The following is a 25,644-nucleotide window of genomic DNA, read 5'->3' as shown; positions in this document are numbered from 1 at the left end:
GTTCCGTTGATGGAAAATTGACTAACCAATCGTGTTCCACACAGCACGTCACACCATTAACTTACCAACACTAACCATTCAGCTTTGATCTGTCAAAAATGGGTTATCAGATAAAAAGTATCGAATATTCTGTTTATGAACTTCCTTCTGAACATAAACATTAGCCTTGTCACTGTGAAGGACTTTTAAGTCAATGGAAGCGTCACACTGTAAATTGTTCGCGACAACCATTCATAATGAGCAGCTCTTCATGGATGTATCCGATTAAAATAATGTGCAGTGGCATGCGAACGTCTCTCCCTAGACGTCACTTTGATCTCGATGCATTACCGATGCGCTAAACAAATTTTAAGGCATTTTTCTAACAACCTCGAAAAGGAGCTAATTGGTACAAGAATTCAGTCATAACTTTTTACTGGTTAAAGATACGTCGAAAAAACCTTCACCATTGTATTTCTCGTGAAATTCTAGCCCATTTTGATATGTCGCACGACCCCCTTCCCATTTAAAATTCTGAAGTTGAATTCAAGATGGCGGACATCAAGATGGCCGCCGACCGTGTGGGTGGCGTCAATGTGGTTCCCCCTTGGCCTGATAAAGATTGGTCATCACCATTTCCATGTTGCGCGGTGCAGTGGCCTTGTACCGGGGGTGTTAAATGACTTATTGAGCCACCCGTATTTAATATGTTTAGGTTTTGCATCTGAATTAACATATTTCTTCTCCTTTATACCCGTTGAAAAGAGGTAAAAGTATAATATATAGTAGAAGGGTGCAATTCTATTATTTTTAAATTTGTAAATAATTGCTTTGTGAATACCAATGTCAATGCGGGAGCCGGGAGAATGAAAACAATAGCTCTAATATCGAAGTTTCCCGGGAAATACGGAAGAGTTGGTCACCCTACCTTTATATACCCACCTTGGATCGTACCAGCCGCTTATTAACTGCCATTCATGCAAGAATTCGTCAGCGCGTGCGCAGTAAACGTTTCATTGAAGTGATTAACCAATTCCCCGTGGCACGAGTGCGGCACTTGGTTCTCAAAGAAATTGGTAGCTGATCTATATCTCGGCTGTAACGAGGTGAAAAATTCCGTAGCTCCGCTAAATCATTTAACCCCTCTTGACACCGTCACTTTCTCCTGGTTTCTGAGCGCGACTCGATGACAAGATAAATTATTATTAAATCATTCACTGCTGGGGGTGGAGGGGAACTTGTAACTTAGTTTTTTTTTCCTAATTGGATTCCCCCAGCCAATGACTGCAGACGTGACGATTACGTCATCTTTCGTTTCGATTGGTTCTAATCAGTTGAAAGAAAGGGCAGCCGAACCTGATTGATATTGCCGTGTTTGTTCGAGTCAACATTCGAAACCTCAGGAACTACAAGAGCAAGAAAGGTGAAACTAGGAGAATATACGTGTACGGTCGGAGGAACATATGCATCGTGCATAATGAAATATAATTAAATTTTAACCTTAGCTTGTTTTCAATTAATGAACGGATCTTGCCTGCTTACTAAGGGATGATTCTAAACTTATTTCCTTCCTGATAAGAGTCGATAGGCTTGTTACGTCTCCACTAGAAGTTAACCCCTCGCTTCTAACGTCGTGAGCAAATATTTTTTGCCGGCCTCCGTGTCGGAGCGGCAAGAAAAGCGCGCTGCGACACCAGCGAATCTCGGCCTGGGCATGGGTGTTCTTTGTGAGTCTCTCTTCATCATATCATCACTCATCCTCATCTTTGAAATTAGCCAAGGGTGGCAGAAATGCGAAGTAAAATAAACCGAAGCAATAGACTTTTATAATTTCAAGTCGTGGTAAACCCAACTCTCGATTTGACATTAATAAAAGGTTTGTTCCTCGTATACTCACTGATTAAAAGACCGCGGACCTATTTTTCTCGACTTCTCAATTCTGTTAATCCGCTGCCATTTACAAGATTGTCTATAAGTTTGTTTGTTAGTAAATCTCGTTGCCAGGTTGTCAACTGCAGGTTAGTCTGTCCACTTGACCTTCTGATACTGGCTGCCTGTGACACAAAATAAAACAAAAGCAAAGTTCCAGATAGGTAACATACAAGTGTAATATTCAGTGCATTGCAGGCTGTACGTATAACAATGACTAATTGTACATACATTTTGCAATTCAAGGTGTAATAACATTATGATGCGTTTAAAATGATGATATGTTAACTCAGAATGTGTACATGCGGCAGGTAGAAAGATACTCTGTCCCTCCTCCCATAATTTAATTTGTGTGCACGTGTCTTGTCCTCTTCCCCCCAAAGCCAGCGCGTGTGCTTAGAACATTCATATGTACGAGTAATACTTGACAAAATCGAAAATTATTCCGTCAAGACCTGTTGGTAATCATAAAATCTCCTCGAGTTCGATGATACGGGTAATATTTTGTCCACACCCCACTTGTCCACTTTTTTTTTATTTTTCCTTATTCCATCAGAGTTAAGATCACTGCATCCCTGCTGACGTCACTTCTTCTGGTAGCTGACAGAATGTACCACACGCCGGAACAGTGACAAGTTTCAGAAATGGAAGCGGGAACAAGCAATGAGAGCGACAGCATCCTTGTAACTCGGGAACCGACATGACGGTACATCTTAAGATGGAGTCTTCATAACGAGTGCCGAGGAATCATGGCGCACCTTTGGAGCACTTGTCGCTAGTATGTTGTTAACGACAGTAATGGAATAAGGAAAAATAAAAAAAAAATATATTATCTCTTCGCTCCGCTTTGGAATGTGGGAGAAGGCATTTTGTTATTTTTTTTACGAGCGGTCAGCCGAAAAAGGTCCGACGCCAAGATTCCATCGAATACCGACACCTGTTTGGGCTCGAGATAATGGACATTGGAACTTGTCTCTCGGCATGTCATCCCTCGTGACAGCAGACCCAGAAGTCACTTGTTTTGGGTTCGTCTTCGCATCAGCTATTCCTGCTGCCCGAGATCGTTACAAATCATGCAAGGCACTACCGGGTCGCCACAAATCCCCATCTCCTGAGGCTCTTCCATTAATTCTCTAATTTACGTTTCTCTAATTTTGCCCCACGGCGGAACCGCAAACGTGGAAGCTAGCTAGCATCGGCGGAACCGCCTCGGGATGCTTTTTCTAATGGGAGGCCGCTGAAGACCGAAAGATCACTCTCCCTTCTGCTATCCGTTTCACACACACTGTCCCTCACTCTGTCAGAGAGGTCATATTTATACTTCGTCCCTCGTCGCCTGGGGGAGGGCTGAAAGTTCAAATCTTACTGGCTCTTTTAAACTACACTGAACCATGGAAGAAACCCAAGCATACAGAATTATACACAAAGCAAAAAATAAAAAAAAATTTAAAAAATACTGTTTGTAACAGTAGCCACGCCAAGAAAGGGGGACACAGTGGGGGAGGGTCCAGAATGGTATAGATGGAGCGTAACACAATAATTCTCTAGTGTTTGAGTTTGAATATTATATGTTGATATAGTTATGCCTTTATGTGTTTAGAGTCGAAATATTTCTTCTTACAACTGTGAGCAACAGGCTGCAGTCACTTCTCTGTGGTGCATGACCACTCTGGGAGCTGTCCTGTTAGCGGACAGTTCATGGAGCGAACAGGGCATGGAGCGGACACAACTTGATTGACATGATATGTAGTGAACTAATCAGTTAGAAAATCTAAACCTCCCGCCCGCACGCGCTGCTGGCAGTCAGCAACCACTTCATGGAGCGGACACACGTTCATCGACCTCCCCGCTCCGCTGGAAATTGTGTTACTAAAGGGTGGATGGATTTGTATTTATGTCCACTTTGTGCCAAACAAAACTAGTACATATCCTTACAATGAAGTGCGAAAAGGTCTATACTTAGCGCCAGCCGGGACTGCGTGCACACATTGGTGATCGGTCACAATTAAAATTGTATCATCCTTGGTCTTCATAGTACCTTTGCATTTCGTCGATTTCTCATTGACACAAAGCCACGTTACAACAGCAGATTTTATTACGCGAAATTTCCGGTACGAGTATCGTTAAACATTGCACACGGTTTCCCTTTCCTGGTCTCTACGATCTCCATTTTCTTAAATTTCGGAACTTACTTTAAAGGAACGAACAGCTAACTTAATCACACAAAAATGAAATAAGCTCACAGGAGACAGGACAGGAAGTATGAAGCTTCCCGGTTGGCGGGGGAAGTCAATGAACACGTGTCCGTTCCATGAACTGGTTGCTGCCTGCCAGCAGCGCGTGGGGGCGGGAGGTTTAGATTTTCTAACTGATTGGTTCACTACATAACATGTCAATCAAGTTGTGTCCGCTCCATGCCCTGTTCGCTCCATGAACTGTCCGCTAACTGGACGATACGCCACTCTATCCTCGTATTATTCAGAGATAAACGAACAAACGGATACAAGCATATATACATATGTACGGGCCTCCCTGCTGGTGTGGTGGTAGCGTCGTCGCCTTGTAGTCAAGTGGCGATACCCGGTGGAGGCACACAGTTGTTCGGAATCAATTTTAAACTGTAGGTCCAGTCCTGATTAGCCTTTCCGCGCATAAAGTGAACTTAAAAACAAACTCGAACGTAACAGAGAGATGGAGAATGTAGTCTGAGACATAGAAGAAACAATTAAACAGGGAAAAACGCATGTGGAGAGAAAAACTGAGATATGCGGGGTGAGCAAGGAACGTGTAGGCATTCAGAGAATGGGAAAGAGAGAAAAACACAGACATATAGAACAAGAGATAGACGGGGAAAACAAGACGGAAGAAAAGAGAACTTGAAAATTATTGGGAACGAGAGAGAAAACAGGAGAAAAAAGTTAGAGGCCCAAGGAATGAGAGATAGGGTAAGAGGAGATAAAAACATAAATATGGGATGTGGGAGGAATAGAGGGAAAATTAAAGGGCTTGAGAAAACAAAAGGAAAGAGATAAGCAGAGAGACAGAGAGAGAGAGAGAGAGAGAGAGAGAGAGAGAGAGCGAGAGAGGGACTGTGAGTGAGTGAAAGACAGAGAAACACAAACACAGTTGCTATGCAAATTACGCTGTTCGCAGTGCGGGAGAAAGTGAGTTCGCCTTTCATTCCCTCACTCTCTGCCACATATTTACCTCAACAACCGTCGTGACTCCGTTCCGTAATGTTTTGGCATGAAATTGCACACTTTTGCTAGTATTACGAGAGTCCGCCCACGTGTCCATTAGCTAAACGGAGACGAAACCGGTCGTTGGAGACCGAGGCAGAGTATTATTGCAAACGGCGTTTTTGAAGGAGGAGGGGAGGGGGCACGTATGTAAATATGCATGCGTGTATGCGTCCTAGATGAGACAAGGACACACGACTCTTCCGAAGGCGACGTGAGTGACTGTGTGTGTGTGTTTCCCGAACAAACAAACGTTTGTCGTCAAAGTACTGGAGTAAATGGGTTCCCTCGAGGCGGTGAATTGCTGTCATTTTACTGGATTTGTTCTGTCCCTTCCCAACGGTGGGTTCCTGTGTGTTTCGCAAACGTTCGTGCGTCATTTGTTATGATATGGAGTAATTGTCTTCTGTCGTAGGCCTATATATGTGATTTTTTTAATGGTCACCATACAATCGTAAAAGAAGGACAACGGTAATACCCCTATATGGATTATTGCACGCAGTTTTGTTAAATAATTTTTGAACAGTGCACAGGGTTACTAAAAATGATTATCCGGCTTACTGCGTCGTCCAGCAAGCGAGCCTAACAACAGCGTATGACGTGAGCAAGGCGGCTAGCGATAGGTGCTGGGCTGAGATGACGTCAGCGGCTCGCTTGTTGATTGGATGCTGCTGGAGTTATGACTCGCTTCCAAGTTGCAGTCAGAGATATTATGAAAGTAATTTTACTCCACTGTTTTTGAAGTTTTGATGGTAGTTACAACACACAGAACTCGAAATGCATCAAATCAAGGTTGATGAATTTTTGGTGCATTAAGTGACACAGTTAAACGTATAAATTTTATTTCTTTGAAGTGGTCGTGTCTGATCTTCTCAATTGTTGCATTTTGAGTGGATCACAACAGGATCTGATAAAAGTACCCTTTGATGCATTTCTGTGTGAATTTTGATGTATCAAAAGTGAATCACTTTTCAGTTTATGCACTTGTGTTATTTGAGTCAATGTGTTATTGTGTGGGTGATCTTTACTTCTTGTTAAGAACTGTCACCTCGATGGCCGAGCGCGTTGAGTGCTGGGATCAGGTCCTCACTACCGACGGTCCCAGGTTCTTGTCTTGAGTGTTCTCTTGTGAGGGTACCTTCATCAGTTCTATCTGATCATCATGCAAGAGCCAAGGTGTTTCGTAAAATTATTTACGCGTAAAACCAGGAAAAAATCAGAATATTAAATATGGATGTTGTACGTGCACTGAATATGGATTTTTATATACAAAGTGGACAAAGTATTGTCAGTATTTCGGTTACCTTTTTTGGGCCACGATGTATTTTTAAATCCATATTTCTTACAACTGGGGTTATTAAGAAAAAATGAAATTTACTTTGAAATATAGTTTTCTTAAAACCATTGCTTGTATTTTTCAATTGAAAGAAATACGCACAGATTAAGTAAGCTGACGCATCGCAGAATGGTTATGGAAATTTATTGGAAATTATCTGGAAACTGGGAAAATCATGGAATTTGTTAAGTCAAAGTGTCTAAGAATATCATCCTTTAAGTGCTCGAAGTTAAATTTCAATGCTCATTGATTTGCAATGTTCCAAAGTGTAAGTTCAAAAAAAATAATACTAGTTGGTGTCGGTAGCGTCGAAACAGCTCTGTAACGCTTCCAAAATGGACTTCTGCTAAGTTGCCGATTATGCCTCCTCGATCGCCAGATATAAATCACACAGGGCTCGTATGTTTTTATTAGTGATGTGTAGAAAAGTTTTAATATACATGTGACACCTGTTATCGAGATAAATTCCCTAACAATTATATTTTCTTCTGCAGGGTGGAAAGGGAAGTCGACGAGGGATCGAGGGTGGTCCCACTTTGACCGCCCTCCCCCGCACCCTTGCAGGCGACGCTGTAGCGTGGTTCGTCAGAGGCTGTCCGCCCTCCTGGGTTCCAATCGTGTGGAGGACGATATCCACGCAGCCATGGACTCCCGCATCGGTCTCGACTATATCGTCGAGAATAAGGAGTATACAGCGAAGCTCGCCGCAGGTAGGTCCATGCACGATTTTCTTTATCTCATTTGTTGTTATTGTTGTTTTCTGTGAGCAGGTCAACATGTATACGCAGAGCCTGTGGAGAGAAGTGTTCAGAGTTTCGGAGATTTTTTCTAGCGTGCACCTGGCAACCCTGCCGAATTGTGCACTAAGGCAGTGTTTCTTAACCTTCTTGAATCCGCGGCCCTGGTAAATTCGTTTTTTAAAATAGTCGATGCTCTGATCCCAACAATCTTACTGTTAAATAGCTTTCTTTTAAACTTTATACGTTATTAAATATGTACCCTTGAAATTTAATATTAGTAAATAAGTTATGGCATAATCATAGAGTGTGTTCGATTATATCTAGGTTTGTTGGCAAATATAAAATTTAGTTTTGTAGTTGAACAACTGGAACTAATGGAATCTTTTAGTTTCCTCTGGCTTAATTTGATAGGTGCTGATTTTGATTGGCATTTTCCATATAGGACACCGATCAATTCCAATTAATCAAAATAATTCCACTTCAATATATTTGTTAATGAGAATTGCTCTGCAAACTAAATTGACCATGGTATATGATCGCTAACCGTCACTATCGCGAAAGCTTTCCTGTTATCGCAGTGGAACTCAAACCTGAACGAAAGGCCATCTTTTCAGGTGGCTGTCAGCTTGGGCTGCAAGTCGCTTCATCCTTTCGGCTCTTAACTCGATAGTCCCAACCGTTAAAATTCAAGTTTGGCATTTGCACGGGTGACACTCTCTTCTCTCAGCAACTTTGATTTCTCACCAACACTGGCGAGAAACGATATCCTCTTATCGCTGGTGAACCCCTAACGTAAGGTCATCTTTCCAAGTGGTTGCCAGCTCGGGCTGCAAGTCTCAAACTTCAAGAGAAACTTTCGCGGCTCGGTAGAATTGACGCCAGCCTGCGGCCTCGTGGTTGAGAAACACTGCACTAAGGAATAAAATATCTTGTAAATGAACACTAAGTCAAAAGATGGCGATCATTGCTCTGATCGGCTGCATGCTACAAGAACCCAGACTGGCGTTAAGGAACGGTCGCCACTGCTTTGTCGCTACTTACAGATTATATTACTTACTATCCTTAATGCATATTCTTCCGTGACCTTTTTCGACACATACCTTAGAGTTGTTCCTTCACTGTAAACCGCATATAATTGTCATTGTTTTTATTTAATTTATTATATTAAATTCTAAACGCACTATATTATATGTGACTTTTAGGTAGTTTAATCATCTTCCATATTCAAGTGAATATATCCATTCTTGAAAAACCAACAAAGTGCTGTTCGAATTGTCCATCGTTCCTTCCGTTCTAAAAATCTTTCGCTGGAGTTCTTCAGCATTCCAGCAGCGTTTCTAGTTTACAGAGTTGGCCCTTGTATTGAATTGGTCCCCACCAAAAATGTTTTTTACAGGATTGGCAGATGAAAATAAATTTACATTTGAAATAAAAATATTCGCTTAAAATACATGGTTTTTCACCTTTCGTAATACAGGGGCTATGCGTGCACGCGACCACATTTTACAGGCAGTCGGTCTTTACGCACTTGTTTTTCTTTGCCCCGGCGAGACTGAATAGTTAGTGCTCTCACCTTTGGTTTTGGTCCCGGGTTCGATCCTTTTTAAAATTTCAGTGTAGACTCAGCCTCGGGTGGTAAATTATCTACGAGGGCTGGAGCATTAGTTATGACAATTACAACTGTATTTTTTTCTCCAAGTTAAACTGTGGTACCACAATATGATCGTATGTCCCGGAGAACATGACACCCGTGGTATGTGGACACGACACTAGATGGCGGTGTGATGAACGGTTATTGTACAGAAGGGATTGTTGAGTCAACCATAGCCGTTCTTCGGGAAAGAAATGCCAAAAAATACCACAGGAAGTTGGAGAAAACTGAGGAATAGTGCCCTACCGTAGTATGCGCCTCTTTTGTTCCTGTAATGCTACCGTGCTTTCAGACTTGTAAACACATGTGGTACGATGCTATATTTAAGGATGTTTGCTCTCTTCCCTATCCTATACCTGTTACATATGATCTGGATGATTATGACAATCAGTTTTTGTCACCTACTTTTTTATCCTAGGTTTTCGTTATTTTATATTTTTCTGTAACTTCGTATCCGCTTGAAGCTTCGGTAGAAAAACACCACGTTTCTGAACCTTTTGTGTTTTTCTGCTTTTGTCGACTTTTCCCCCTTTCGGTCGTAGGAGCTCGGAACCAACAATGTGCTGTGATAAATCCTTCACTGTTTTTGAGCGACTTTTGTGCATTTGGCGACGGAAAGTCAACTTGGGAGGCCAATTACTGAAGGAACATGTTACGTACCGGATGAGGGTAGAACTATTCTTTTCACCCCATTTTAACGCAACACGTGTGCTTGAAGAAGCTGGACCAGGCAAAAAATGGACGCTTGACCACCAACGTCGTAACTCCAGATTCCCGCGCCTAAAAGTCAGTCCGTTGTATTCGAAGTTTCAAGCTGTCTTTATATAGTGGCAGAACGAACAAACAAGTACAGTCTACCGCCAGTTTTCGAACCGACAACACCTCTGCGACAGTCGGAGTAAAGATTCGGGACTTTGTCTTTTTTCTACCGCGCCGTGTGTTTTAACCTGCGTGAGTGAGTGACAGTGACTAGTTGTACGAATACGCCGTGTTAATTTGTGACCTGTGCACTGGATTCGAGTTATTCGTTTTGTGACGAGGAACATTAATACAACTATGGCGGGCTAAAATCAAGAGAAGGAGGGCCTTGGGTCTTCCTAGCCTGCATGAAGCCGACAACGCAGCAGATCATCGCTCAGCGTCGCGACGTCACACCACTAAAACGCCGCCACAAGCGCTACAAAAGCCACAAATGACGCCCACAGCCCGATTAGAAGCCATGAAATGATACCGCCGAAAGCCGCCAGTCGAGACGCCGACGCCCGACGAGAATTCTACGGAGAGAGAAAGAGAGAGAGAGAGAGAGAAATTGGAAGATGAAGCGACACCAGCCCACACTTAGATCTACCGTCTAGAAGAGAAGATTGAGATAATGAAGCGACACCTACTGCGTCTTGAGACGACGCCGACGTCCCGCGTGAGATTAGCAGCGAGAATCCACGAGTACCCCCGGTAAAGGAACTTCGCCCGTTTTTCGCCGTCCCCCCAGAAAGAGAGAGAGAGACGATGCGAAGCAATTAATCGCTCCATTACGAGGCCGACAAGATGATCGCCGTGATGTAGAAGCTTAGAAGGAAGGTGTGTCCCAGAAGATTGCGAAGTGCCGCTACAAAGAAGTAGCGTGGGGAAGTGTTAGTGTTGCAAAGAGGACCGCGGATCGACGTCCCGCCGCCGTTTAGAGGACTACGGTAAACGTCGCTGAAACGTCTAGAACGCCGAGATGGTATAGTATACTACTGTTAATTTTCTATGTGTGAGTGATCATCTACCCAAGCCTCCAAAGATCGGCCGTCGGACGAAAAGATACCTGTATTTAAAGTTAAAAGTCGCAAAGGTATTGATTAAATTATTTCTTGCCAACATCATCTAAATTTCACGACAATTGCTAATTCGGAAGATATATTCACAGCATACTGTTGTTTTTCCACGCTCTGCGCCGAACTGTTGAGTAATAATGTTTATTTATGTCACCTTATATGCTTTACTCGGTAAATATTTGTTTAAAACGGCATAAATCGTGTATCTCTTGCAGAGATCACCTCTCAAGTTTGCTAAGGGAGGAAGTAAGTTAACTTCGTGCTATTTTTAATATATATTCATACATAAGTGTCTTCACTTTCCAGTCTGTAAACATGTGTGTCTTGCAGTTGATATCTAAGCCTAATGTTATTGAAGTTCCAAGGCGCATTAGTGATAATTCTACAACAATTATTTAAATGTTTTAATAAATTGCAAGAATAAAAAGTTTACGTGTCTTGCCCGTTGGCAGAATGTAATGAGCACGTGCAGATGAAAGTTTTGTATCTTTAATTCTAAGAAAATTAACGTCTTCGGGCGCAGTTTAATATTCATAAGAAAAACTAAATATTGCATGGTGTCTAAAAAGGGCCTATGTACTTATCTTAATGTAATTATTCCCCTGCGGTATGAGAGAGTGTGTGAATGCTTGAATGATAGTGAGGGGTTGTGTAATGTGTCTATTTTTTGTGTGTTATATAATATACATTTTTGTTATCTATGTTTGACTATGATTTGCGTTTATACAAATAGTATACTAATCCTCATAACTGGTGGTATTTATATTTTAGTTCAACGTTAAGTCAGCAAAGCATTTCTGCTGGCAATTATTATTATCTACGTCATCATTATTATTATTATTATTGATTATTATTATTATTATTATTCAACGTCACTTTATGCACGAGTCGGCTATCCGTCGGGGGTAAAAACCGATCCGGTCACACGTACCCTGGAATCAAAACCGTTAGCTGGGCCCGGCACCTAGGAAGGGGACTTCGGTCTCCGGACTAAGTGTCAAACATAGGTCATGTACCAAAGGTACCGGTGAGATGATCGACAATATCATATAGACTGACCATTCTCTTGTATATTTCGCATTTTCATGCTGGTCCCACATTCTCATTAAATAAAAAGAAATAGTTGCCTTGACTTAAGCCCTAACCCTCGATCATACCTGAACGCCCGAAACCGTAGACTCCAGTCTAGAAAACCAGCGATGGGACTCGACGCACTGGCCAGGCGTCGTCCAGTGAAAAGCCCTATGGCAGACATTGGCCCTTAAAAGGGCTGTTCCGACACGGGGTTTAAGCTTGTAATGGTTGTCGGCTTCATGCTAGACAAGAGTCGAAAAAGGTTCGAATAAAGAGCGACTATCGGCCACACATTGCCAGATGACGTAACAATGAACCTATTTTTATCCGCTTGTTCTAGAGAAGTACCTTGCGGTTATGCACGTGCTTGCAATGTTTTCTAGGAAAGCGAATGATTGTCTCTGCGGATTGACAAACCTATTATGCAAACATCTTGGAACCGAGTGCAAACATCATTACGTCACTCATCGGTCTCTGCATACTTCAGTGTCCTCTGTGGAGATGAATCACTCAGCATCCTCTCCAGTATATTTTTTTTATCAAACTATTGAAATCTCTTTTACATTCGTGCCTAACGTTTAGTGTTCATTGGAGCATACAGTTACATGCGAGTTATTGTTTATCCTTCAGGAATTTACCAAGACTTGGTCACGTCGGTGGTAGTAATGGATCTTTTATACCGTAGTGGTGCCTGTCTGCGGAGAAAGTGAATGACAGGGAGACTACCGCTTAGATATTTTCCTTTTAATATTTAAAAATGGTTGCTTTTATGGAGCATTTATTTTTTAAGAAAATGGTTTTTGAATCATTACATTTGAAATTATAGAACAGAAGTTACAGCGATTTGTGTGAAGGTCTGAAAACGCTAAAATTACCGCACGCCGCTGATTAAAAATGGCTGTCAGATCCAAACGGTTTTGAACACTTGGAAGAGGACGAAATAAGTGGTTAAAATAGTGAGGCGACAAATTAATTCGAAATTGGTCGAAATGGTATGGAAAGAACCCATGCTGAAATGAAACATTTTCGTATTCGAATATCCAGTCACTATAATAGCAGTAACTGGGGACCCCACTTGAGTAGTCTGTCCCGATGCCTCCATGAGTCTCGTTACGCGCCTGTCACGTGTTCGATTGCCGGTGGGAGTCCCTAAAATTTCGATGTCGACCCAGCATCGTGAAGACAATTTATAAGCTATTTGTAAGCAATAACAGTGACTTCTGGGCTAGAAAGCTAAAGATACAGCGGGGATAGGACTCGCGTCACCCACCGAAAAGCCGCTTGGCATGCATTTCGCTCTGTTAAGTCTGGTGCCTCAAGTATAGTTTCACTGTCTTCTTTCAAAATTGGTCTCACTGATCGCACAAGCATCAACCAACCTTCTGACGTCTGCCGAAGTGCATTCGTTGTAAGGGGTGCCCTTCTGGTAAGCTCCCAAAAGTCCCCTCTCGCGTAGTTGAACGAAGTTTTTATTTATTTATTTATGCTGATATTATCCTACTGAAAAACAGTTTTCGAGCCTTAGTACAGCAGTACGTATACATATAAAGATATATAAGTTACAAATTTGTAATACAAGATTTGATGATAAAAATGTAAATGTAAAAGAGAAATACTAAATGTTTTAAATAGTACATTAAAATATACTTGATAAATACATTAAAATACAATTGATCTTAGGATCGGTGAAAATCATTACAATTGCTGACAATAGAGTTTAGAAAATCATTGTTTTTATTATCTTCACATGTTGTTAATAACGACTCATTTGTTCTTACACGGTATGGCGTAACTCGTATAGATATTCTGGATAAAAGCGTTGGGACAGAGTAATAACCTTCTAAGATTAGTAATAGTTAATAATTAGTAACTTAGTAATAAGGTGTGTTTTATACAGCGTATATTGATACACTTGTATGTTGAATTGTATCTTCTGCAAATATACTGTATAAAGAAACAAACTGCCTGAGTACTAATTGTTTCTTGCAGGCCAACAGGCTCTGGCATCTCAACCTCTGTAGGCCTGTGTGTGTGTTGGGGAGGGGGTTGTCCTGTGTTTGTCCTTGTGTGTGCTGAGTGCCCCTTTACAGCCTCAGCTTTTAATCTTAACTTAACTCCATAGCCTTCTTAAACCCGAAGGTTCATGGCTGCAGCAACACAGGCCCTCCATCTGTCCCTATCTTGAGCAAGATCTACAAGTATATACTCTTTTCCATCCCTACCGATTTCCTTTAGGTCTATCTCAATGCTGTCCCTCCATCTTCGTCTTGGCCTTCCTACAGGTCTCTTACCATCAGGTTTCCCAACAAAAATCCTGTAAACTCCTCTTTCCTCTCCCATTCTTGCCACATGGCCTACCCACCTAAGTCTTCTTGATTTAATCATTCTAATAATATCTGGACTTGAATACAAATTATGTAGTTCTAAATTATGTAACCTTCTCCACTCACCTGTCTCCTCATTCTTTTTAGGTCCAAATATTTTCCTAAGGATCTTATTTTCAAACACTCTCAATTTATGTTCCTCTTTCAATGTAAGGGACCAAGTTTCACACCCATATAATACTACAGACAAAATTACTGTTTTGTATATTTTAACTTTTAGTTTCTTAGATATTAAACGAGAAGACAAAAGTTTATGAAGAGAGAAGTAACATGCATTTCCTGAATTAAGCCTACTTTTTATTTCCTCTTTAATATAATTTTCACTTGTTAATATTAAGTTTTAGTTCTTGTTTAGAAATTTAGTAAGGTCGTTTTGAAGAGAAATGTTCTTTTCTTTTTAGGGAACTGCCCTCAATTTTGTTAATGGGTTTATTCCAGTGTAGCGTGACGGGCTGACATTGCCTATGTGCTGAAGTGCACGTAATATACAAATCCATCAAGCATTCGTTGTTAGGTTAGGCTTGTTAAGTTTAGTTCTCTAAGCATAAATTGATCAAGCCCTGATAAGTTTAGTTCTCCAATCATAAATTGATCAAGCCCTGATAAGTTTAGTTCTCTAATCATAAATTGATCAAACCCTGATAAGTTTAGTTCTCTAATCATAAATTGATCAAGCCCTGATAAGTTTAGTTCTCTAATCATAAATTGATCAAACCCTGATAAGTTTAGTTCTCTAAGCATAAATTGATCAAGCCCTGATAAGTTTAGTTCTCTAAGCATAAATTGATCAAGCCCTGATAAGTTTAGTTCTCTAAGCATATATTGATCAAGCCCTGATAAGTTTAGTTCTCTAAGCATAAATTGATCAAGCCCTGATAAGTTTAGTTCTCTATGCATATATTGATCAAGCCCTGATAAGTTTAGTTCTCTAAGCATAAATTGATCAAACCCTGATAAGTTTAGTTCTCTAAGCATAAATTGATCAAGCCCTGATAAGTTTAGTTCTCTAAGCATAAATTGATCAAGCCCTGATAAGTTTAGTTCTCTAAGCATAAATTGATCAAGCCCTGATAAGTTTAGTTTCTCTAAGCATAAATTGATCAAGCCCTGATAAGTTTAGTTACTCTAAGCATAAATTGATCAAGCCCTGATAAGTTTAGTTTCTCTAAGCATAAATTGATCAAGCCCTGATAAGTTTAGTTTCTCTAAGCATAAATTGATCAAGCCCTGATAAGTTTAGTTTCTCTCAGCATAAATTGATCAAGCCCTGATAAGTTTAGTTTCTCTAAGCATAAATTGATCAAACCCTGATAAGTTTAGTTTCTCTAAGCATAAATTGATCAAGCCCTGATAAGTTTAGTTCCTCTAAGCATAAATTGATCAAGCCCTGATAAGTTTAGTTTCTCTAAGCATAAATTGATCAAGCCCTGATAAGTTTAGTTTCTCTAAGCATAAATTGATCAAGCCCTGATAAGTTTAGTTCTCTAAGCATAAATTGATCAAGCCCTGATAAGTTTAGTTTCTCTAAGCATAAATTGATCAAGCCCTGATAAGGTTAGTTACTCTAAGCATAAATTGATCAAGCCCTGATAAGTTTAGTTTTTCTAAGCATAAATTGATCAAGCCCTGATAAGTTTAGTTCTCTAAGCATAAATTGATCAAGCCCTGATAAGTTTAGTTCTCTAAGCATAAATTGATCAAGCCCTGATAAGTTTAGTTTCTCTAAGCATAAATTGATCAAGCCCTGATAAGTTTAGTTTCTCTAAGCATAAATTGATCAAGCCCTGATAAGTTTAGTTTCTCTAAGGATAAATTGATCAAGCCCTGATAAGTTTAGTTTCTCTAAGCATAAATTGATCAAGCCCTGATAAGTTTTGTTCTCTAAGCATAAATTGATCAAGCCCTGATAAGTTTAGTTTCTCTAAGCATAAATTGATCAAGCCCTGATATGTTTAGTTACTCTAAGCATAAATTGATCAAGCCCTGATAAGTTTAGTTCTCTAAGCATAAATTGACCAAGCCTTGAAAAACTGCAAAGAAATAGAATAGCGGGGAGGTAGGTTGAGGCTTGTGCGATAACTGACACCTCTACAAAATCCTTGGCTACGCTGACTCACTCCCAGCGACACTTTCCAACGGCCACGTGTGAAGACGCTATGGAAAGCAAGTCACAATCTTCTCCTTGCATTTCGTATTCTTGTCAACACGACTGTGACGTTCCCTCCTTACAGCCTTGAGTTGTGTCATTATTTAGTAATTAATTCCGAAAGGATTGACTCAGCTGATTTCTTCTCTTCGGATACACTGCCGAGCGCGCATGCGCAGTGCATTACGGCTGGCTCCTTTCGAAATTGTTTGGAGGACTTTCCTGGTCAAGATGATTATCTCGGTTGTTTTGATTACGGGATGAAATATGGTCGTCGTGTGCGCATTTAACGAGGTAATGTGAGGCGACAAGAGAATGGATTGTGTTACGATTGGCTTTCGATTCTTTTATCAAGTTGATTTCTTGTTTCATTTGTTCTGTCGAAGTGTACACATGCACAGATGAAATATTCTCACAAGTTCCTCAGCACATACGTACCATGCAGAAGAATATATGGATTTCAACTAGACCAGTGGTTCTCAAACATTTTTCTCATTGTACCATTTAGTCGCAACTAAACGTCTAATGTAACCCCACCATAGGTTTTCTCCGAATAGTGGGTTTTTGGGAATTTTTTGGGTTGCCTGATTGATGGACCATTTTGGAGGCGTGTGTCTGCAACAGAGCAAAATGGCATTCGGGCTGTATGTGGAAAGATGGTAAACAAATAAACATTAGATTCCTACGTTTATTATTTTATTGGGTGTTCTTACGTTTACGATCTTTATGATTAGTTAGAAGAATGAAAACGTGAAACAGGTGTATGCTAAGAAGTACATAACAAACTTGAATTTCTATGTATCTTTTCCAGAGTTAAAACAAAGTACAAAAATAAGTTTGTAAACAAACTGTCAAGCACGATTTTGGAGTTTTTATTGTAAATCCTTAGTGTTTCTAGTGAGAAGAATGTGCATGCATAGCCTGACACAGTTTCGTGATGTCGTTCTGAACTTGAGACTTTCAAGCGTGAAGCGTGACACGTCCTTTCTCATTGCACTAATATTTATTGTTATTAATTATCTTTTCTCTTGTACAAATGTTTATTGTTCTTTAATCTTAATTTCATTAATTTACCTATCACTGATAATGTCAGGATAGTGACTAACCTGTATATACTTACCTTGTTAAGAGCTGTTGCCATGGCAATTACGATTGTGTTTTGTCTTGACTTTGCAGTTCGGGCTCGGTTTTTGAATAGAGTGATCAAGTGAATTATAAGAAGTTCAATTTCTTTGAGTGAAATGGATTATATGTTAGGCATATAAGTATTTAGTTTGCAAAGAAGTAAAATAGACTTCCTTTTTCTTAGTGCAAACTTAACTTTGATTTTTATTTGACGAACTAACAGAGAGATATTACCCCGTACCCTGAGAGGCATCACGTGAATGCTTTCGAATCTTTCATGTGAACTTATTATTTGCTCTTTTAGTTAAATCATGTTCTTTTGACTAAAGAACGTGTCACTCCAAATTTTGTCAATTATAGATTTGAAAGGAGTATTTTGTTTCAGAACACATGAGACAAAAGATAAGAGCGTCAGTAACAAAATCAGCCTCATTTTCCTGTTGAGTGTTAAGGCTATGAAGCCTGAAACAATGAAGTCTGCTCTACACACTTGCAGCAAAAATGTTGTCGTGTGAGTATGCTCAACATTTCTCTTGAGAGCCTGATAGCGTAGCCCTTCAAGTCGTTCATGTACCCCTGGAGGTACGCGTACCACAGTTTGAGAACCATTGAAGTAGACAATCAAGTACGGGCTCTTCAATGCCGAATTGCATTGGATGACAAATATGTGAGATATGATATGATATAAAGAAGCAAGGTCGAAAGCATAGGTAACCTACATAAGATTTTGAGTTTTGTTTCAAGTCCACTTTATGCACTGATTGGGGAATAGGGACTGAAGCTACACTTTAAAGTGGAATCCGAACCACTATGTCCTTCCTCCTAGTATTTATTGATTCAGTTAAAATTTTCTGGTGCGTCGGCACGTATGGCCTTTTTGCATCCTTCTAAGTATACGAGGGGGAAAAAAACTTACCTAAAACGTTACCTTAAAGTTATAAAGGGGTGTAAAAAGCCCCTTGAGAGAGGTTAGAAGTGCACACGACAAACACAACACATTACAGAAGGTAAGGATAATCTACTTCCTCAGAAACAGTGTAAAAGGCCTAAGCTTCTCAAATAGCTAAAAACATTTCCTAAAACGCTCTCATCATCTCCCAACATGAATGACATATCGTTGGGAAGTTTGAAACTGTCCGAGGAAAGTAAAATCCTGACATTCGAGAAGAATATGCCGAATTACAAAGCGACATTATTACTATGTCGTCGGGGAAGCCAATAACCCCATATGAATGATCTTCTATGAGAGAACTCGGATAACATTAATTGCAAAGTTTTTGTATTTTATTTTCCGTCGTTTTTTCCAAACTGAGGTTTGGAAAACGATAACGAGGCAGAAAGGCACAACTCGATTCCACACGATACAAGCATCTTCAGGGACGTAACGAAACTGACCTCCGTGGCGGAACCGTGTTACGATACCATGGGCATGGATGTTGTTTGCAAGTGTCCCCTCATCACTCATGCTCATCGTCGCGATTAGCCAAAAGTGTCAGAAGAGCAAAGCTAAATAAAAATCGAATGAAATCACAAAACGATTTTTTTTTGTCACAGATACTTTCGCAAACTGCATCATTGTGAAAAAAAGAAACCATTTGACACGAGAAAATGTCCACTCTAACGAGGCTTCATCGTTAAATATTTATTTCATTATGTACATTCCACAGTTAAGTTTATTTATTGAATTTAGCATAGATCTTGAAAAAACAGCGAGCTCGGCTCGTAAAAGGTGGGCAAATATATCCATTCTGAGATGTTTACCCTCGGGTTGTGCTTACACTCAAAGAACCACAAAGATTACGTCACTTCAACCCTTCTCAGCAAAGCCTCAGTTCGTCTGAATTTCTGCGGTATGATGTCACTTCCGGAAGACTCTTTTTACTCTTTAGGTTGGCCACAGGTGGCCTTGTGGCTTTCGTTTGTGGTTTCCACGAAGTCAAATATGTGCACTGAACTCTCCGCAGAATGAACTCCAGCTTTAGTGATATCAAATGAAGGCACTCGCTGACTATATCCAAACATTTGCTCAAATTGCACGCCACAGTACAGATCTCCAAAGCAGGGTTGTTAAAGCTTCAGGAATTTTAAATAAATTCAATTCGGGTCGAGGAGAGAAAATCAGCAACCGTAAATGGATTCTGGACCGTAAAGAACCTTTTTATCTGCAAAGTATTTCGATCCGGTCCAGGGAACCTTTTTCCGGATCAATTTAAATCCGGTCCAAGTTCCGTATTGAAATGAAACAATACCCAATTTCAATCGAATTTAAATTGTGCGAGAACGGAACCAAATAGAACCCATTAAAATTTATGCTTTCCTGGTTCTGGGTTCGATTCCCGTTGAAGGACATAGTGGTTCGGATCCCACTTTAAACTGTAAGTCAAGTCCCGATTAACCTTACGGTGCATAAAGTGGACTTAAAACTCAAACTCAATCAATCTCTTCCTGGCTACCGAGATTGTTGCATTGGTGCAGGCAGAGGTTGGTGAAAAGCCCCACAAGTCTCTACCGTCTGTGGGGGCCTCTTTTCTTTTGAGTTGGAGAGGGCTTGCACCGTACAGCCTTGCGTCGGAGAACCAACTCTTCAGGTGCATCCTCTTCCTTTGAAAGTAGGCTTCTTTGTGTTGGTTTTCGAATTGATCCAACCTAATCCAAACCACGAAGGTTTAATTAATACATCTTCACAGCGTACATTTCACCATGGAGGAGGAAACAGCTGAAGTACACATGCTAATAAATAACCTGCATGTGTACTTAATTTAATCAAGTGCTGAAACGTTCCGAGTGATTATAGAATGCTTAGGTACACGTGAAAACATGGATAGACACAATAGAGTACATTCTGCACATAAAACACAAACGAGGTTTAATAACTTTCAACATGTGTACAACATGGCGCCCGAGGAATCTACACTAACTTCATCTGATCAACAACAGACTACTGAATACATTTGTTGTTGTTGTTCTTCTTCGTAGCTACATGATTATGCATCATATAATGCTCAATCACATTCCTCCAATCAGCTCAAAGAAAGAAAGAAAAAAATAAGGTCACTGTAACATTAGTGACCTGAACAAGAAAGATGTACACATAATTACTGTGAAACACTGGGGACATTTGGACGAGCCATTCAGAATAAGCGACGCGGTAAGCTGTACCGGGGTGATCTTGTTGCACGACAATGCGAAGTCGCATATGGCTAGGCGCACTGCAGCCCTTCTGGACAGGTTCGGTTAGGAGGTGTTCGATCATCCATCGTACAGCCCGGATCTCGCTTCCAGTAATTACCACCTGTTCTTGCACCTGAAAAAGTTCCTGTCCAGTCAACATTTTCACAGCGACGAAGAGGTTCAGACGGCTGTCACACAGTGGTTCGGCGCCCAGGCGGCGGACTTCTACGACGCAGGTATACAGACGTTGGTCCCACGCCATGACAAGTGCCTGTATTCCGGCGGGAATTATGTTGACAAGTAACTGGACAAGTGCTGTATCTGTGGCAATAAATCATTGAATGAAATAATGTTTCCTTTTTGTGCACGACCTCAGGGAAACTTACTTTCTGGATGCGCCTAATATTTAACAAAGAATCACCATAAGTTCTGTCTCCAAATACACTTCATATACCCACCATCTTGATTACTGTCGAGCGACTAAGACCCTAATGATTGACGAATTGTTACACTTTTTGATAAAAGCAAGAGACTTGGTAGTATAATTGTTATGTCTTTAATTTCATGTCCATGTGCGGTAAAATGTCCTCCAATAAAAATAAAATTGCATAAGAATCCGAACTCTACTCTAGGGTGACCAATTTACTGAAACGAAAAGCAAGGCATCCTTCTTACATGTCTCCTGAAATATTACACAATTCTCTTTAATCTGTTTTCTTCTTGATTTTGATTTCTGTTGTTTAACGTTGTTTTCTGTCACTTTTGGCTAATTGCCATAATAAGGATGAGTGATGGTATGATTATATTCGTGAAGAACATCCATGCCCAGACCGGGATTCGACCCCAGGACCCCTCCCTTTTTATTTCTCTCGTTCTCTTTCCTCCTCTTTCTTATCCTTTTAATTTTACAGATTAATCTTCCTATCTCTCTCGTTCTTACTGGTTTTTGTGTTTTCTTACTTTCTTGCCATATAAAACATCCATACATTGTGAAATAATATTAAAATATTTATCAAAACTGAGAATATATTTGTCTCTTGCCGCAGCTGCAGTAATCATCTCATCAATTCATCAAACATGTAAATCCCCAGAATTGAGTTATTTTCATAGCGCCCCTGCATATACTTTATTCATCTCTCGGTACCTTGAATATCATTTCATATATATATGAACAGACTGCACGCAATATCTGCTTCTAAGCAATAAATATAAGCTTTACAGTAAGACTAAGGTCGCGAGCGTGAACATTTCATTTCAAACTAGCAATACTCTTAATTTAAAAGGCACTAACAGTTTCACAGAGGTAAACAATTTGTCTGGACGTTTTGCAGGACATTCACAGGATGCTGTTGAAAAATAGGACATATTTGTTTCTTTTTGGAACAGCAGCACATGACCCTAAAAAAAGACTGTCCTTCGAAAATCAGGACATCTGGCCACCCTACTCTACTTAGGACTTATGAGTCACTGGTAGTATTGATACTATTATGTGCTAGGTATTAATCAGAAGATTATTGAAGCAAGTAACTTGACATGTCTGATTAATTATCCTTATAGTACATAATTAAACACTATTATTACCTGGATTTGTTTTAGATTAAATCTGTACTTATATTTTTTCATCAACATCGTGTAAGCACTACTTACCATAGCTACTGAAAACAATTGATTAGTGATTGTTAAACTATTTATCATTGTACAAGCAAATAACAATTGTACAATATTTTCGAAATGCAGTTGTTTTTATGAATCGGCAGGGATATACACATACGGAAGTTGACAGACCGTCCTAATTAAGGCGAATCACAAGGAACTGAATTTCGATTAGGAATGCCCTAGTTGGCGCTGGACTGGCTACATCTGCTAGTTTTCGCCTCACACGATACTTGTCGGTACTTTTGTTCCCATGAGACATTGCGAAGAGCAGACAATCTAAGAAAATGGACGAGCGATTTGAAGAACGTTGTAGGAGAATTACTGCTGTTACTAAAAATTAAAAAATAAAAGTATGCACTAGAAATTTGACCGAATGAAAATGTGGTAATCAGTGTTTACTGATCAAGCTTTTTAATGAACTCGGTTATGTACATTCATAAATGAGATTCGCAGGATTCATATACGAGTATATACGTATATATAAAATGTTGAACTACAATATATCAAACCTTTAATACACTTGTAAAAATAAGTATTTTCATTATCGGCTAATCATATTTGTCACGTACAAATCTCATCGCTTTGCATAAATACCTAAATATAAATGAACCGAACACGAATGCACATCTCTTTTATCGAAAAGCGAACAAAAGTAACCAACACTCGGAAACCACCGACAAAAAAAAACAACTTCTTTGGTAAACTCTCAGATTATCTTCACATGACCAAACTTCGCTGTGATTGGTTGTCCCACAGAATCCAGTCGAGGAAAGCGAGTTGCAATTAAAGCATGGCCTGTTCCTCAAAACCAGTCAAGCAGCCAGGCAGGCGGCCATGATTTCCATCCAAGTCACTGGCGTACACAGGGGAGGGTCTGGTGGAGCTACGACCCCTCCCGAAATTTTGAGAAAATCAAAATTTTCAAATGAAAGGAATAAATAACTCGAAAAAAAAGTTGTGACTGAAAGCCCCATTAAAATGACTCCGATTACCAATTTTTGTCTTTGGACAACCTTTGGAACGAATATTAAAAATGGTAATTCTGAAATATTTTACTTGGTGTTCCGTCCCCGAGAACGCAGGTACGTAATATCCATCTGTACACATTCCAACCCCTTCCGAAATAAAATCCTGCGTACGCCAGTAGTAGGGAAAATACTTAAGAGCTGACAATAGACCCTTTAATTGACATTAATGGGTTTTTAATTCATTTTCGAGGGGTGACGCTATTGTTATTTAATCTAGCGCCACGTGTCGTGGGTGGAGGAGGAGATGAGTCATCGATGACTCATGCACACGTGTGAGTTTGAAATTAATGGTTTTCCATTAGTGCACAAAAGATACTATTATGTATTCCGTTTTTGGACCTAAGCTAACACTATTGTTGTATATTATATATGCGTTTCTGCCGGATATGAGTCACAGATGATTTATACTGACGTTGGAGTTTGGAATTAATGGTTTTTCCATTAAGGTACAAAAGACACTATTGTGGAGTTCGTTTTCGGACTATTCTAACACTATTGTTGTATATTATATATGCGTTTCTGCCGGATATGAGTCATGGGTGCTTTATACAGACGTGGGAACTTGGAATTAATGGTTTTTCCATTAATGTACAAACGCCATTTTGGCGTCGGTGGTGAGTCATATTTGGTATAATTGAGGAGCTCGAACGGTCCTGGGTAGAGGCTAGAAAATATTAACCAATGAGAGAAGGTTTTTAATAAATGATTCAACCAATCAGAGAAGAGTAATGAAAATAATATTTATATTGACTGGCCTTTTGTCTAAGAATCTATAAATATCGAGCGGAAGACGAAGCGGTCCAAGAGAGTTCTCAAGTGTTTGGCTTGAAAGTCGTACAGATTTTTTAGCGTGACTGAGTTGTTGCAGTGCAACTAAAGGCTTTTTAACTTGGTAAGTATCTTTTTTTGTATACTATTCTTTATTTCAAGTTGTTTTTTAACTGCCATGCAAACAAAGTTTAAGCGTTTTACATTATTTTTGAAAATATTATACTAAGAATACTCGAAAATAACACTAACAATATGTATTGTTATTGTTCCAGGTTCTGTCACTTTCTCTCTTTCTGAATTCCACCCATTCTTTTGTCACTGCGATGTTTTTTAAAAAATATTATACAAAAATATTAGAAAATATCACTAACAATGTGTATTGTTATTGTTGCAGGTTCTTTCACTTTCTCTGAATTCGTCATACGAGGGAAGAATGGCTTCCAGCTCCAGGTCCAACAGCAGTGCGGTGAGTACAGCCGAATCTATTTTAACCCATTTTAACCTAGGATTTTTCACTTCTCCAGAAGATATTATTAATGCCTACTACAATTTTTGCGAGAGGGTGGTTATTTACTACGATTATCCATATTCTGATCCGACTTTGTTTTGCGAGACGGCTCACAATATATTGAATCAAATTGGTTCGGGCGAACCGCTTTTTTCAATAGCGGGGGAACGGAACAGATATTTCAGACGGTTTGCCATGCTAGGCAGGGAGGTTTCTTTTGATATCCCAGCGCAGGTAGTCGGGGACCCTCATTCTTTTGTTAGATCGATGTTCAAGTTCATGATGAGAAGGGTTTTTTATGATGTTGTACCGGAGAGTCAAGTAGGGGTGATTATTTCTGCGGGAGGTAACGACAGGGATATCTATATCCCTTGGCGTCGCCTTTCAGCATTAAATGTGGACATTATCCAGCATTATGTTGCCAAAGTGCTCAATAGCAACGAGTCTTTCTTTGTAGGGAATACCATTAAATGCAGCGCGCATATTGTGGAACCGCGGCGCGGAAGAGGAAAGAGCAAAGTTCCTCTCTACAGAAAGTACGCTCCGTTACTAACAGTGAACAATGCTAATCAAAGGCAACGGGCTATCACTGCAATTAACAACGATGACAATTTGTGTTTACCTCGGGCTATTACTCTTGCCAAGGCCAAAATCGATAAAGACAAGCAAAAGATCTGGTCTTTTACACGATATGACAATACATTTAAAGAAGCCGCTATGCGCTTGTGCCATGAAGCAAGCGTCGACCCTTCCAACGGGTGTACAGTGGAAGATATTATGAAGTTTCAGAATAAGCTAGGTCCAGAGTACCAGATTGTTGTTTTTGCAATGAAAGACGGGGAAAGGGACTATGAGGTGATACGGACCACTCCGTTCGCCCCTAAACAAATCAATTTGGTGTATCATAACGAACACTTTGACATAGTCAATTCAGTTCGGAATCTTCTTGTGAAAAATTACTACTGTCCCAACTGCCAATTAGGTTATAATAACAAATATCAACATAGTGAGTGTACATTACATTGTTCCAAATGTGAAGGTAGTCATTTAGAGGAAAATACTAACTCTGTCCCGCGAAGATGCGGAGAAT

General features: G+C 40.0%; 1 protein-coding gene across 5 annotated transcripts in view; it reads left to right on the top strand.

Annotated features, from left to right (window-relative positions):
- form3 (FH2 domain-containing protein formin 3) overlaps positions 1-25,644 on the top strand; it is a 290,254-nt gene that overhangs the window by 96,763 nt on the left and 167,847 nt on the right. For all 5 annotated transcript variants that reach the window (XM_083119204.1, XM_083119202.1, XM_083119201.1 and 2 more), the window contains exon 2: positions 6,978-7,193. In XM_083119204.1, the coding sequence (XP_082975330.1) occupies positions 7,127-7,193 (67 nt within the window). In that variant the 5' untranslated portion in view covers positions 6,978-7,126. The remainder of the gene's footprint in view (positions 1-6,977; positions 7,194-25,644) is intronic.

This window comes from Lepisma saccharinum, chromosome 3 (genome assembly GCF_977018435.1).
Source record: "Lepisma saccharinum chromosome 3, izLepSacc3.1, whole genome shotgun sequence".
NCBI classification, from domain to species: Eukaryota; Metazoa; Arthropoda; class Insecta; order Zygentoma; family Lepismatidae; genus Lepisma; species Lepisma saccharinum.
Note: the sequence above shows the minus strand (reverse complement) of the source record. Positions and strands in the feature narration are given on the sequence as shown.